Genomic DNA, 15,303 nt, shown 5'->3' with positions numbered 1-15,303 from the left:
CACGCTGCTTCTGCTGGATTTGTGTGCAGCTCAATCAGGTAGTGCCATTTCATCACTTGGCTTTTGGTATTTGTTTCCCATGCACTCACAGCACTCCAGTAAATAACAGTGCTTAATATGTGGGTGTTGGTGGGGTGTTGGCGAGCCGCCCACCAAGAAAAGTTCAGGTGCTTCCGACGAGCTGTCAATCCTTCCCTCAACAATGGACAAGACAGAAAGAATCAAAGGGACACTGGGTCATTTCACCCAAAGTAAACAGCTCCACATCTGCCCTGGCGAATACCTGTCAGATCAGATCCTCCATTCTCTGGGGCTCAACCCGTGCCACAAGAGAAGATCTTCTCCCATATCCCACCAACCTCAACAACAGAAAGTATTATGCAAAAAAAAAAGCTGAATGTTCCGCATTAATCCCCATGGGTTGCAAATGCATTTCCCCCTGAGACAAGGTATTATCATGACCCAGATTTGACCACATTTGACAAGGAAACAACCACCATGTTGTCTGTCCTGACACAGGATGCGCCCAGACAGCATAGTGGTTGTCTCTTGAAAAAACTGTGCCCCAACTTACTCTACTAGACTTACAACTAGGGTTGTTTCCAGTGCTAATGAGTCAGACAGCACCTCCACATAACCCTCATTAAGCAGAGACAAATTCCACTACTGTTAACCCATCACTGAAACAGTATCATATGACCTGTGATGCCGATGCCATGAAACCCAGTAGACCCAAAACACTCTTCTGAAGGTTTAATCTTAAACTTAGCCTTTGAAGGTGATCAAGGAACATGTTGAGACATGAAATCTCTGATTGAGCAAAATTAGCCAATCATCAAAGTCATTTAGGACACATATGCCCTGGTGGCTTCAGTGGAGCCAGAGCAGTGTCCATGCACTTTGTGAAGGTACAAGGTAACAAGGCCAGGCCAGGCCAAAAGAAAGAAACAGATCTTCCCTCAGATCCTTCAGATCTATTGTACTCCTTGTCAAATCTGGGTCTGGAAGTCCAGTTTTTGAATGTTGATGCAGAAACATATTATATGTTTCTGCATCAACATTCAAAAACTGCACTTCCTCAAAGTGACGTGTATATGATAAAGTGAAAAAAAGAGAGAGAGGCGTCAGGCGATTTATGTCTGACATCTGCGGAAGGGAACTATGGTTAAGTCAAGTCACCTTTATTTACATAGTGCTTTATACAATACAGTTTGTTTTAAAGTAGCTTTACAGTCATAAACAGAAATATGATGACCAATGATGCAAACAGAATTCAATTCTGCTGTAAAGCAGCTCTAAAAAAGACAATATTGCCATTATTCAGCTGAAATCAGTTCAATGTTGATTCAGTTCGGTTCAATAACTGTGTGAAGTTCATCACTTATTATCTCTAGAGCTCATCTGCCGTGGTCTTCACTGACATTCAGGGCTGTGTTGTTATCGTTTTTGACTTTTAAGACAAAACAGAAGATGGTAAGAGAACAGCAGCAAACATCTTTTCAACTGCCAGCATTTTATCATGCCCTTGTTCTTGAAAATGGTGGTAGCGGGATTAGAAATCCATGTCGAAAAAGGTTGCTTTCGATGACCAGTCTAGTTTTAATTTATCCACGGCACAAGAAAATACATCTAAAAGTTTTGTAGAAGCCAGAGAAGGTCACACTTCCTTACTGCTTGGGGAAAGATTGTCCATCTGACCCATGTACTTGACACTTTTATCACGTGTGTATGCACTTGTAACAAAGCTAGCACACGGCAGCACACACTTACAAAACACCACCATGTGTTCCACCCTGAACAAGTGAAGCTTACTCAAAGTGGGTTAGTGTCAGCTACTGATGCAGTGTCGAGTGAATCTATGAAAGGGAATACAGGGCCATTTTTTTGTTCCAGTCCACCCGTGGCTGTCAATCTTGTAAATAGCAAACTGTGTGTGAACATAACCACCTTAAGGAATTATATCTGCTGCTGTGTAAACATGGCCACTGACAAGGCTGACCATTTGGAACTTAGTGTACCTAATGCCGAGTTCACAATGCAAGATTTTAGCCCAGATTTTCACTAGCCGTCAGATTTTGCAAAATCACTGACAAATGCTCGAAATCAGAGGTAAATACCAACAAATGCACTGACTAGCGCATGGGAAAACTCATTAACTGTTAAAAGGACAAAGATATCACTTTCTTCAGTGGACATTCAAACTGATTTTGTGATTATGACTAAAAGATTTATCTAAAGCAGTGGTTCCCAACCACTAGGGGGCCGCAGTGATCCTCCGCGTGGGCCGCAAGATAACTTAAAATTAATTTGAATATATTAATATAATTAATTAATTGTATTATTGATAAGTTAAATAATAAAAGTATATAATAATATAATATAATATAAATAGTAATATAAACTATATAAATTAAAAATATAAATTACAACAAAGAACCACCTCTCTCGCAGCCCAAGGCGTTCCTAATCGGGCTGTGTGAAATACTGACTGAACGGCAGCTCAAAACACACAATCGCTTCATGAACACTAGACATTTCAGTTGGATAAAGCAAACCAGTGTCGCTAAAAAGTTTTGATGGATGATGGTTGTAATGAAGGTAAAGACGATTGCAGTGACATACATTAGGCACGCGCGTGTCCGTTATAATTGATGCGCAAACCGTGTATGTGCGCCCTCGGACCACTGAATAAAGTTTTGTTTGGGTGACGATTGTAATGAAGGTAAATACGATTACAGTGACATGCAGGAGTCATACATTAGTCACGCGCGAGTATGTTATTGATGTTCAAACAAAAACGTGCGCTCTCGGCTCACTGGTCGATATAACATCGTATTTCTGCATAAACGCATTACAATATATTCACGTAGTTGTCAAAATGAATGGACTTTGAGTGTTTTATAACGGATGCTTGTCGAAGAAGTGTGCTTTGGAGAAGTTTGTGCGTATCAGTGGTGTTAAAAGAGCATCAGCTCCATTTTGTTTGTTCTGACAGAGGAACTGTTCACTGACATCAACTTCAGATGGCTAAGTTTCCACACATTCAGAATGATTTTATTTTTCATTTGTATTTTAGTGTGTTTATTAATTATGAATGGACCCGTATAGTAGTTCTTTGAGGTCATTTGGCATCTCCCTGTGGTCTTGTTTGGTATGGCAGGTTGACTTTTGTTTATTTGTACTTATTGTACTGTATAACTGAGCAGAGTAAGTACTTCTAAGTTGTAAAGAATGTCTGCAAAGTATGTTTGCAAAAAAGAACACTGAATGTTAATATATCGTGATGTAAAAAAAAAAAAAAAAACATTGGTGGGAGTCGGTGGGCCTTGCAGTATTTATTCAGAGAGGAGGGGGGCCTTCATGTAAAAAAGGTTGGGAACCACTGATGTAAAGAATATCAGCTACATGATCTCTCTCTCTCCTTCATAATACTCTCTACATACAGTAAAACAATAAGCGGTAACACTTAACAATAAGGTTGTATTAGTTAACATTAGTTAATGCATTAGTTAACATGAACTAACCATGAACAACACCTCTGTTAAGCATTAGTTAATCTTTGTTAACGTTAGTTAATAAAACAATACAGCTTTTCAAGGTTTGTTTATGTTAGTTCACAGTGCATTAACTAATGTTAACAAGATTTTAATAATGCATTAGTAAATGTCGAAATTAACATTAACAAAGATAAATAAATGCTTTATAAGTGCAGTTCATTATTATTTCATGTTAACTAATTTAGTTAACTAATGTTAACTAACGAACCTTATTGTAAAATGTTACCCAATAAACTTCAACGATGTGACTCAACGAAGTGACTTCCTTCGTTAGTTGTTATAAAGTGACATTTTAAATTTAGCAATGGAGGCTTGGGCTCAAACTGTTAAACTGTTAATTTGAGATTTTAATCTGTGGCGGAAGGAAGTTCCGTGCAAAAGAGGGTTTTTAAAGACACAAATTCATCTTGATAATGTCAGATAACGTATAAATAGAATGATAGAAATTATTTCTTATATGATATAAATGTATGTAATGGATTACAATGAACCAATCAGCTGTTAAATTTAAGTACACAGTTAGATAATACCAATTTTGGGCAACCAATGACCAAGCAAGCTTAATTTTGTTCAGTCTGTGGTGTAAAAGGTTGCATTAGCAATTAAAGAAAAAACACTTAAGCAAAACATGGTCAGGTCAAAGTGTCTGAATTATTATGTTGCCAAAATTTGATCAAATGTACTGGTAGTCCACTGTATGAATAATTTTTGGGTTTATTTTATTTTGCTATTTTGCAATCCACACTTGCTTTGACTAATATATATATATATATATATATATAGCCTAAACTGAATGAAAATACCATAACTTACAGATGGCTGAGATAAATTGTGCTCATCTTTAGCCATATTTTGTATGCTCAATGAGTGTCAACATTTCACAGAGACACCACATCCCATCTGTGTACTGTCAACTTTTTCACTCTGAAATCTGCTGTTATAGAAACACCTGTTTTATTTCACCCTGCTGTTTGCAAATCCTTGTTCTGAGCCCCCATTTTCGACTGTTCTGCTGCTGTTCGTACTGCTTAATCATAGCTAATTTAGCTAATGTTGTCATCTACTCAACATCTGGTGATCTTGCTGATGTATTGTCTTTGATGGAGTAGGATGTCAATTGCACTCTAAAAACTTAGACTATTAAATACTGAAAAATGCTGAGTAAATTTTAAAGCTGGGAAATCATTGAATTATACTTTATGAATTAAATGGGTCATGAACTAGTTTTTATTTTTTTTTATACTGCTGTCTGAGGTCAACTTCTGATGTTTGCGTGGTTTTTACTTTCAAAAACATCTTAATGAATAAGTAATAGGCTATTTTCTACCCTGGTTTTGAGGCTCTCTCAAGACACGCTTGGTTTTTATGGTTGTGCCACACTTAAGACTTGGAAGTAAACGCCTACGACTAGGATTGGATAACAGTTTTGCATATTTAATGAGCTTCAGCTCCCCTGTAAGTAGGCTACACGAGGAATTGTTTTGAAAGCCTGTGAGAAACGGCAACCGAAATGATTCGTCCCACAGGGCTCGCAAAATATCTTTATCAAGCAAACACAATGATTTATCTCTCATCCACCCGCGATTGATTGGAATGTTATTTTTTATTACTTGGCCCGCCCGATCGGTGGATATAAGCATGAACCGTGTGTCACACACACACACACAAGTCAAGAGAGTTATTTCAGTATTTAAGATAAATAGTCGGCGGGCCAGGCTTATGTTTGGGTAGCCTGTCTTGAAAATACATAGCCCCGTGACGTTGGGCTTTGCAAGCCCTGGCCCATACATGTCCGAGTCTGATCCCGATTCGCAATGAACCAACAACACCACAAATAAAGGATTCTTCAGCCTTTGACATCGTGCTAATGTTCAGTTAGACACGAACACATAATCAATAGATAAATTGTTTTTTTACTCACATTAGTGTGGTTAATCTCATCCTGTCTGCAAATCCAGTCTCTTGTTTACAAACATATCCAGTGAAATGAAAGAACAGACGCGCAATGTCTTCCCCACGTGAGCTGGATATTCATTAAAAATAAAGTTCATCCATGCGTTCATAATATTGGAATCCGAATGAAGCTTATGTGGTATATTTAGAAATTCGATGTGGTTTAGCTCCATGTAGGCTTATGTTAGTGGCACAAGTCGTGGGCGGGGCTACAGAATCAGGCGTTGTTCTTCTTCTGTTGAGGCGGTGCTTCACTCTGATGTCATAGCCTGGCATATTCTGAGATTTTTTTCTGGGCCTGGTGTCTATAAAAGCTTGTCTTTGACTAACAAGGAAGTTTTCAGCTCTGAAACTTACAGGATATTCTTATATTACTATGACCTTTTATATATCAAAAGCTCAAGGGAAAGTTGATTTCTCAATTTTAAGTAAATACATAAGCCAAAAAATTTAAGTTGATCTGAATTGATTTCATGTATTACCGTGACAAATAAAATCGAGAACACTGTAAAACCCAACAAGTCAAGGTTGAGGTAACTGATAAATTTTTTTTAAAAAAAGATAAGTAATGTGAAATGATTTCATTTGAATTAACATCCTATCAAAAGACGTCAGCGGCAGAGGCCTCATTCTGTTTCTGACATGCGTTTGTACTATTTCTGACCAAAAGAATTTGGAAGATTTGCTTGGATGTGTCCAGAGTAGACAGACTCTTGCTGGTAGCTATTGCTTATTAGCCTAGAGGCCACTGCTCTAGCATACACACATTTATAGCTAATAAAATAAAACAACATGTGTCTTGCATAATCTTAAAGGTCATGAATTGAGAAACAACAACTAGATCTTGAAACAATGAAATTAAAAAAGAGCTGTATCTAAATGCAGCAGTTGATTTTATTAAACGAAAACTCAAAGAAATGAAATACTCCAAAGACTCTATAAAACAGGATCAGAACAACCAGTATTAACATGCAATAATCACCTATTTGCTATTTCACTTCCTCTAGATCCTGCCACAATCCTAAATTGGAATCGCAATCCCCTTTGCACTTGCACTTTAGATACCTTACACAGTCAACTGTCAATCAGTCTTGAGGGTGGGGTTTACCTATATAGTCGGAAAGTATGCCACGCCCTCAAGTGGTGGAAAACGTTTTGATTTTATGTTCACCTGGCAACCAGAAAAAAATAATCAAAAAGAAAACTGCCGTGTCTGCAGTCGGCATGTATTAAATGAATATCATTATTAACAGTGAATTATCTTGAGTTAAAATCAGAGAATCTGTAGAAACTTGACATGATTTGAATGGTGAGCAGTCTCTGTGCTCACGACCCAAGTAATCAAAAACTCTGAATTCTGCTTCATTTCAACATTTTGAAATGCATTCTTATTCTTACAACTATATTTGTATCTTTATTTTGACATTTAAAACATTTTCAGACATACACATGCTGCTTAGTTGTGGGGTTCATGTACTCTATCTTCATTTCTTCTTGACAAGATACTTGCAACCAGAGCAGTCTTCTTTTAGTTTCTTTTTGTTTTGGTTCGCTGGTGATAAATACTTAGTCCCAGATTTTTGGCTTTGTTTATTTGCAAAAAAAACTACACAGAAGTTTAACAACATGTTTTTGATGCAAAAATAGACCCATTCATTGGATATTTCTCCCCGTTTTCCTTATAGGAATGAATACAGATGAAAGCGGTGCTTTGTTTTCCACCACTTGAGGGCGTGGCATACTTTCTGACTATATCAATAAACCTGATTGACAGCTGACTGTTTAAGGCATAAGTAATGCAAATGCAAAGGGGATTGCAATTCCAATTAAATTTTTTTGAAGGTTGGGGCCATACCTGTCAACATTTGGGTACCAAAATCCGGGAGACCTCTGAGCGGGAGATGGGGAGTTCGGGCTGGGGGGTTATGGGGGATGCTGGATGGCAGAGTAACATTTCATTGACTCTTCATTTGACAATGATATAACAAATCAACATTTACTAGGCTTCAAAAAATATAACAGCTTTTAATTTAAGTGAACTTAAAAACAATCCTCACATAAACTCATAATACATTTCATATTTATCATTGCCCTTCCTACTCAAAGCTACACTGTGTGATATTTCCCCCCATCTAGCGGTGAAAAGGTATATGACCATCCAGTGAATATTAGTTTCTGTTCCTCTCAATTCCGATTTCGTTTTAACTCCAACGGTGGCCGATTTAGTCCAAGATTAACTTGGCTTCCAGTTCAACCGCGTCCACATTCGACACGGTGCCATCGAGTGTTAGAACGCGAAAGGCGAAGCTTGAATTTACGGGTATGTCCCTCTTTGGCTAATGTACTTTCAAGATTGAGGGGCAACATCCACCAACTTAAAAAAAAACATCTGTTTGGTTAATTTGTGACATTGCAGTTCTTCCTCATCATCAATCTGATATATGATTTCTGAGGCATGAAGCAAGTGTTTTTTTGTATTTTGAGGCAACTGAAAACAAAAACCTGGTCTAAAGTCAATAGCGCAGTATTTTTTTATGTTATTTTGCATTAGTATTTGCCTATAGGCGGGTGCACAATGCAAGTACACTCTGCTTATTACACACACAGAGACAAGCAGCAGCAGACATTTTTAAATAATACAAATAAAATGATTCCTTTGGAGAAGCGTCCAGTCTTTCCGCTTGCAAATTTCGCCATGTAAATAGCGAATCCACCATGGTGCAAGCACAAATGACTTTTAAAAGGAATGGGAGATGAGACTCTGAAACACACCCATGACTCATTACAAGACTAGGTACAACACTTTTGGACCATGCGCCTGGCGCGCCAACCGTTTTTTTAATTGTAAAACAAGCAAAAGTGGATTCGGACACGCACTAAGTGCACCTGTGCCATGCGCTTTAGACCATGCACTCAAATCGTTAAAATAGGATCCTAAGACTAAGCTTGTTGAGCTATATAACAATGATTAGTTTTCTGTTGATAACGGTATCCAAACAGTTGCTCACCTGTCTAATATTTCATTTTTCCAAGGTTTCTACTGAAGCAAAACTGAAAAAAAGGGTAAAGCAGATATAATGTCATTGACAGGCAAAGCAATGACACGGGGTGTCTGTCAACGATTGAAAGCTGCATTCTCTGGAATTAAATTGTTTTGGAAACACAAAATTAATTGTTGGAATCATTTGAGATATTAAGTAGGCTACACAAATAAACAAAATATATAACATTGTTCTAGTGTTTTTTAATCCAAAAAAATATGTATTTTGCCTTTAATGCCATTTCTATATAAAGCACAGGCCTACGTTCATTCATATGCCACTTCCTTATAAGTCCAGCTTGCTTCATTCCCTGCTCGTCAGAGTCATTTGGCTTTACTGAGGTCTAAAAAAGTGTGCACTTTACCAGCCTTAATCAGCTATGCATGGCTTGAGATTGACACAAAGCCCTGCTGAGGAATCAAAACAAGAGTAAATTGAAATCAATGACAACATCTATATGCAGATACACTCACAAGCATTATTTAACGTTTGCTAATGGTGCCTGACTGAGGGTGGAATGATTTTGCTTTATTTTGCTTTCAGCAGAAAAACAGGAGAGGTTGAAAGGACAATGATATAATCTCTGTTTATTGAGCTTTATACACCTACACCTTTAATGAAGCCAATTGTTTGTTTTGATGCTGTTGGTTCGGCTTAGTGTGCTCTGAAAATACTTGCATGGTATGGCCTCCTCTCACTTGGGTATAGTTTGAATTTCAACTAGCGGTAGGCTACCTTAAAATTCCTTTGAGGACAAAATGTTCACTTGCTGCCTAATATATTCCACCCACTAACTGGTGCCGTGATGAAGAGATAATCAGTGTTATTCACTTCATGTTATGCCTGATCGGTGTATAATATTAAGTCTTTAAAATGGTTGTCCTCTCACACAGTAAATGCTCAATTATGTCTTTAAAAATTGGATTTTGGAGAATGGATTTTGGGATTTCCTTTTTTCTCTCTTTCTGTTTTAATATTTCTAGATTCTGTTTTTTCTTCTGTAAAAAATTTTTTGGACTCCATTTTAATTGTTAAATTACATTTTTTGTAATCAAAAAGGATGTCTAATTAATTGAAATAATGAAACATACAATTTAACAACAATTTATTTAAAGTTTAACAAAAATTACATGCCCAATGAAATATGTTCAAACCAATTACGTTTTATTTTTACCAAGTTCTGTGTTTTATGTTTTAAGTTTTCTGGATTCCATTTTAATCATTTAATAAAAATTTAATAATCAAAAATCATGTCTAATTATTAAAATTCATAAAAACAACAATATATATATATATATATATACTTTATAATATGCAATGACAAATGGAGGTCAATTCCTGTTTTTGTGTCCTTAGGTCAGACTTGTGGTGGCCTGATACAAGGTCTCAATGGAACTATAGAGAGTCCTGGCTTTCCCCACGGATACCCAAACTATGCCAACTGTACATGGATCATAGTCACTGGAGAGCGGAATAGGATACAGTTGTCATTCCACACCTTCGCTCTGGAGGAGGACTTTGATATTGTCTCCATCTATGATGGACAACCACAGCCGGGCAACCTGAAGATGAGGTGAGGCCTATGCTCCATGCTTCCTGTCACAATAGTTTTATGATGCCTTTATTTTGGCCATATAAACATGGTCACATGCATTTTGATGGCTTTTAGTTTTGTTTGTAAAAGATTTGGATGGCAATTGTTCAAGGTGTTTCTCTCTGTTTTTCCATGAGCGGAAGCGCTGTGTCAGATACTCAGACCCCATTAATACCCCCACACAGGAGTCAGGAAGTGCTTTATTATCATGTCTTCTCACTGCAATTTCTTGAAATATAAATTACACAACACCATCCTGTACAATGGACGGTGGGTCTAGTGCCTGTCAGATGCAGCTAAAGAAGAGACTCCCGTGAAATACCTGTTAGAAATGTATATTAGGAGCAGTCAAGGGTCATTTTATGTTTCCTGGAGAAAGCTGTTAGAAGGATTTATTGTGCAGAATTTGGAGCTTCAAGTGTCAATGAATTAAGAGATGATTAAGAGAGACAAAAACCCAAGCCCAGTGAAAATGGATACTGTAGATGTAGAATGCTTTTAAGTCTCAGTTGATTCAATGATTTACATAAAGACAAATGGGCTCATGGACTAGGAAATGGGACCATCCCATACATCCCAACAGTATGAGAAGTAGTGACATTAAGCAGAGAGAAAACATTGCATTTGTGTAATGTAGTTATTTTTTGCAGATGGACTGATTTACATTTTTCATCAATTTTTACACCGGTTCAAAAGTTCAACACAGCTCTAATACAGAGAAAATGTCTAGGTTATGTATAACCCTGGTACCCTGAATAGGGATCAAGACGCTGTGTCAGTAGCTGATATTATGGGAACATCCTCACGCCACTCCTCGGGGCACTGCATAGTCTGCACGTCATAAGAAGCACCCATGCCATATTACACAGCTAAAAGGACACTATTACAAATAACTGCTGCATAAACCATAAAAACAGCAATAAATAACAATAACCAAAAATTTGGATAAATAATGAAAACAAAAACAATCATAGGCCTTTATCCTTGCCATTAGGGCTGTCACGATCATACAATTTTACTGACGATTAATTGTCAAAAAAATGATGGCGGTTATGCCGAATAATTGCCAGTTTTAAGGGCTTTGATGATTATGACAATTAATTGTCTGTTTTAGTGCTTTGTCATACATTTCTTGTGTGCTTGATTCATTAATTGTGATTAATTGTGTGTGCATTTTATCCTCTGTAAGTTATACGTTTTGGCGTAAGATTACAGTTAACACCTTTAAATATTAAAGTAATTGAGTAAATTCAGTAAATAACTGAAATAATCACAACAGACGGGCCAATCACAAAAAAGGCCATAACATGTATAATTCATATACAGTATAGACTAATGGTCACTTTTTTTATTTGTTAACTGAAATCCACTAGAATCCACTAAATGCACACTATAGAGAAAAACAACAAATTATTAAAACTATATAATCATAAGCTATGACAAATACATATTAAACTAAATTAGATAAGTAATTATTGAAAAAATATTTGGTGCAGAGTAATTTTATAAAGTAAATTTATCCAACAGTTTATTGATCATTTGTTTCTCCACAGTTTTAAATTCCAGTTATTGTGCGTTTGTTATCAATTTATAGTTCTGGTGCTGTGTGATCTTACAGACATGGTTTAGAAACAGCAATAAACTCCAACAAGATAAAGTCATTAAATGCAAATCCACAACCCTTTATCTACATATAAACGGAGAATGATTGACAGCCGCAGCGGAGGGAAGGCAAGTTTCCGTGAACTTTAATTTAACGATGTAAATATTCTTCTGTCACTCATATAAACTATGGAATGGCTTCATATTACTTTGAATATAGTACACAAACTTACTTGGTGCTTGTCTATTTCTTTTGGTCTATAACTCCTCCTATAAAATAGCATAATAATCACGGTTGTATGAAACAACCGTGATTAGATAAAAGAACCGCGATCAGACACGGTTATTTAATTATCGCGACAGGCCATACCAACCCTCTATGCACACCTTGGCAATAGAATCGCCTTTGGCTAGTAAATTTTTTTGTCTAGTCGCCAGACTGATATACTTTATTATATTATTTTATACAACAAATATTATATATATATATATATACATATATATATATATATATATATATATATATATATATATATATATATATATATATATATATATACATTATATATATATATATATATATATATATATATATATATATATATATATATATATATATATATATATATATATATATATATATATATATATATATATATATATATATATATATATATATATATATATTATATCGAAAACTGTTGGAAAGCATGTATTAATGGATATTTGTCATTTAACTGAACTGAACATTTAACTGAACTTTGGACTGGTGATGGTGCTTAAGATATTGTTGGTGTTTCTGTAAAAAAAATAGATAAAAGTAATTATATTATTATTAAAAGATAATAAAACTGCTACTAATTATACTACTAATAACAATATACAACACACTAAGGATTGATGAGCTGCTGGGTTCATGAGTATTAATCACGTTGACAGCATTCGCTCGAACTGATTTGCTGAAATCAAAACAGGGACAAGAAAAGATGAGCGCCAGCCAATAAGATTGCCGTTTGCACATTAGTTCCGCCCACTACCGGAAAAAAAAATGGCATAACTTCTGCTTGTTCTTAAAAGCTGAATAATTCCAAATGAACTCCGTTATTTTGACAGGAAAATAAAACAAAGAATATTGTTAACATGTAGCACATCGATTTGGCGTGGTATTTAAGACTCTCGCGCGCTCTCTCTCTCTCGCTCGCTCGCACGTGTGTGTGTGTGTGTGTGTGTGTGTGTGTGTGTGTGTGTGTGTGTGTGTGTGTGTGTGTGTGTGTGTGTGTGTGTGAGAAACGCGCTCAGCAAAGCGACTGAGTTCTTCACACTAGAGTTCATTGTACCTCAGATGAGCTGATTTGAAATCGTATAGATACCTTGACGACAGCGAAACTCTCAAGCGCTCATTCAGAGTGTTCAGCAAGTAAAAATATATTTATGCTAAACTTATTTTTAGCATCTAACACACACACTGGCGAGTAAAATCTGAGAATGTATTAGCCAATGGCTAATGATAGATATTATTTAATCGCCCAGAGTGACAGAGTGATTTACTCACATATGCAAGTGTTTTACTCGCATTGTAGAGGGTTGCCATTCAAGATTGTAATGGAGGCAGGCAAAAACTTTTTAAACTGGTTTAGTCGACATTTGGGCACAGTGTACCTTCTTCCTGAAGACAGAAGAACGTAGGATGTGAGAAGGATCAGCCAGTATCCTGTGTGTCCCTCTGTACACAGACTGCTCATATAGCGCCTTGAGAAATTAATTTTAAAGGCGCTATATAAAATACATTTATTATTATTATTATTAAAGTGTTTGAAACGATGGATGGTCTTTCAACTCCACAATTTTCATGGCAGTCTGGACAATGTAATAAAGTCTGTTTTTTTATATTTTACAGAGAGGTTACCATACCAAGCTTGGATCCCGTACCCGATTAGACTCTCCAAAACAGCTCGATAAAACACAGTCGTGATTTATTTTGTTGAAACTATACAGTCTGAGTCTCTTCAGAAACGTGCGTAACCAAGATGTTCCCTTTCGTAGGTTCACTCAATGCTGTATCAGTTGTTCACGCTATCAGAACCATATATCACAGTGTAGAGGTCTACACGGAGCACCTGAGACCCGTGGACTTGGGATCTGTTCGGGTCTATATTTTAAATGGTCAGCTGGGTCCGGGTCGGTCCCAATCTATTACTTTGGGTCCCGGGTCTGTTTAACATTATGTGTAATACCGGAGTCGATCCAACTCGGAGAACACCTGGCCGTGATCAGAGTCAGAGTTAGAGTCTCGCTCTCTCTCTCTCTCAGCCGTTAGAAGCAAAGCGGTCAGATTTAACGCAAGCGCACAGTAATAATGTACTCATATTTAAATAATACAAATTTCAAATCAGCAACACCATCTCTGGTGAAATGTTACATAAATGTTTTCTATGACGCTCAAATTGTGAAAAAAAGCTCATATTTCAGGTTGGTCCAGCTAACGTTCAAGTGCGGTCTCAAGCGCATGCCATGTTTCTATGGCAACCCGAGCTTCCGCAGTGACTGTAAAAATAATATGAATGAAATGTCTTGTTTAATCTTAAAGTTTTGGTAGTCAGACTCGGCTCACAGAGATTATAGCAAATAAATAATGCTAACATCAGCAGCCACCGAACAAGCAATCGTTATTAGTTAAAAAGGGCAAACAGTCAAAGTTATTATGCGTGTTAACTCGAGTCGAAATTTTGTCTCAAGTCACATTTGTCATCCGTCACCGTGACATAAAGTGGACTTTTACAGCTGAAATGATGAGTGAAATAAGCATGCTTGGAATAACAAGAGAGGAATAACATGGATATAACTTTTTTCTTGGCAAGGATTTTAGCTAATGCATCACAATCAGGTACAAGGAAGGGAGACGACGGCTTTAGGTAGGCTGAGACAAAAAGTTATATTTTTTCTAGGGCTGGGCAAATTAACGCGTTAACGCGGGCGATTAATTTTTTCAGCTTAACGCATTAAAAATAATTAACGCAAATAACGCAGCGTCCGTTTTTATATCCATTTTTGCTTAGCGTTACATGATCATCACGCTCCTATTCATGTAAATGCTTCCAAGCGCGACAAGACACAAGCGAACGCGCTGTATGCCAATGTCCTGTGTGTGTGTGTGTGTCAGTGTCCTGTCTGTGTGGATGCGTCTCATGTCAGCTAATCAAGGGACACACACAAACACACACACACACACACACACACACACACACACACACACTCGACGCATAGATAGACTCGCGTCAGTTTCCTGCTCACATCGAGTTCTCTTTTGCTCTTGAACAAACAATAACACAGAGGATTTTGAGTATTCTCATATTAGGAGTCTTAAATTAGTTAAATAACGTCTTAAATGAACTTAAAGAGTTGTGAGGAAATGAGATGCGCGGGACAGCGCGTGAGATCCGCGGCTTTTCTTAAAGTGACAGGAGCACTGATGATGCCTGTCATTAATGTTCATCAAAGAACAACAGGAACAGAGAAAATTGTAGCTTTAATGATGATTCATCTATATTTCATGTAT

The 15,303-nt window shown here is 36.8% G+C and overlaps 1 protein-coding gene across 2 annotated transcripts in view; it reads left to right on the top strand.

Annotated features, from left to right (window-relative positions):
- The window catches only part of LOC307142376 (CUB and sushi domain-containing protein 1), a 787,545-nt gene that overhangs the window by 208,046 nt on the left and 564,196 nt on the right, over positions 1–15,303 (top strand). The window contains exon 2 of one of the 2 annotated variants that reach the window (XM_079843154.1): positions 9,908–10,124. In XM_079843154.1, coding sequence (XP_079699280.1) covers positions 9,908–10,124 — 217 coding nt within the window. Of the gene's footprint in view, positions 1–9,907; positions 10,125–15,303 lie in introns of those variants that run through there. The other variant, XM_079843155.1, reaches the window with a different exon arrangement.

This window comes from Gobio gobio (genome assembly GCF_949357685.1).
Source record: "Gobio gobio genome assembly, chromosome: 18".
Lineage (NCBI taxonomy): Eukaryota > Metazoa > Chordata > Actinopteri > Cypriniformes > Gobionidae > Gobio > Gobio gobio.
The sequence above is the reverse complement of the archived record's forward strand: the minus strand, read 5'-3'. Positions and strand labels throughout refer to the sequence as shown.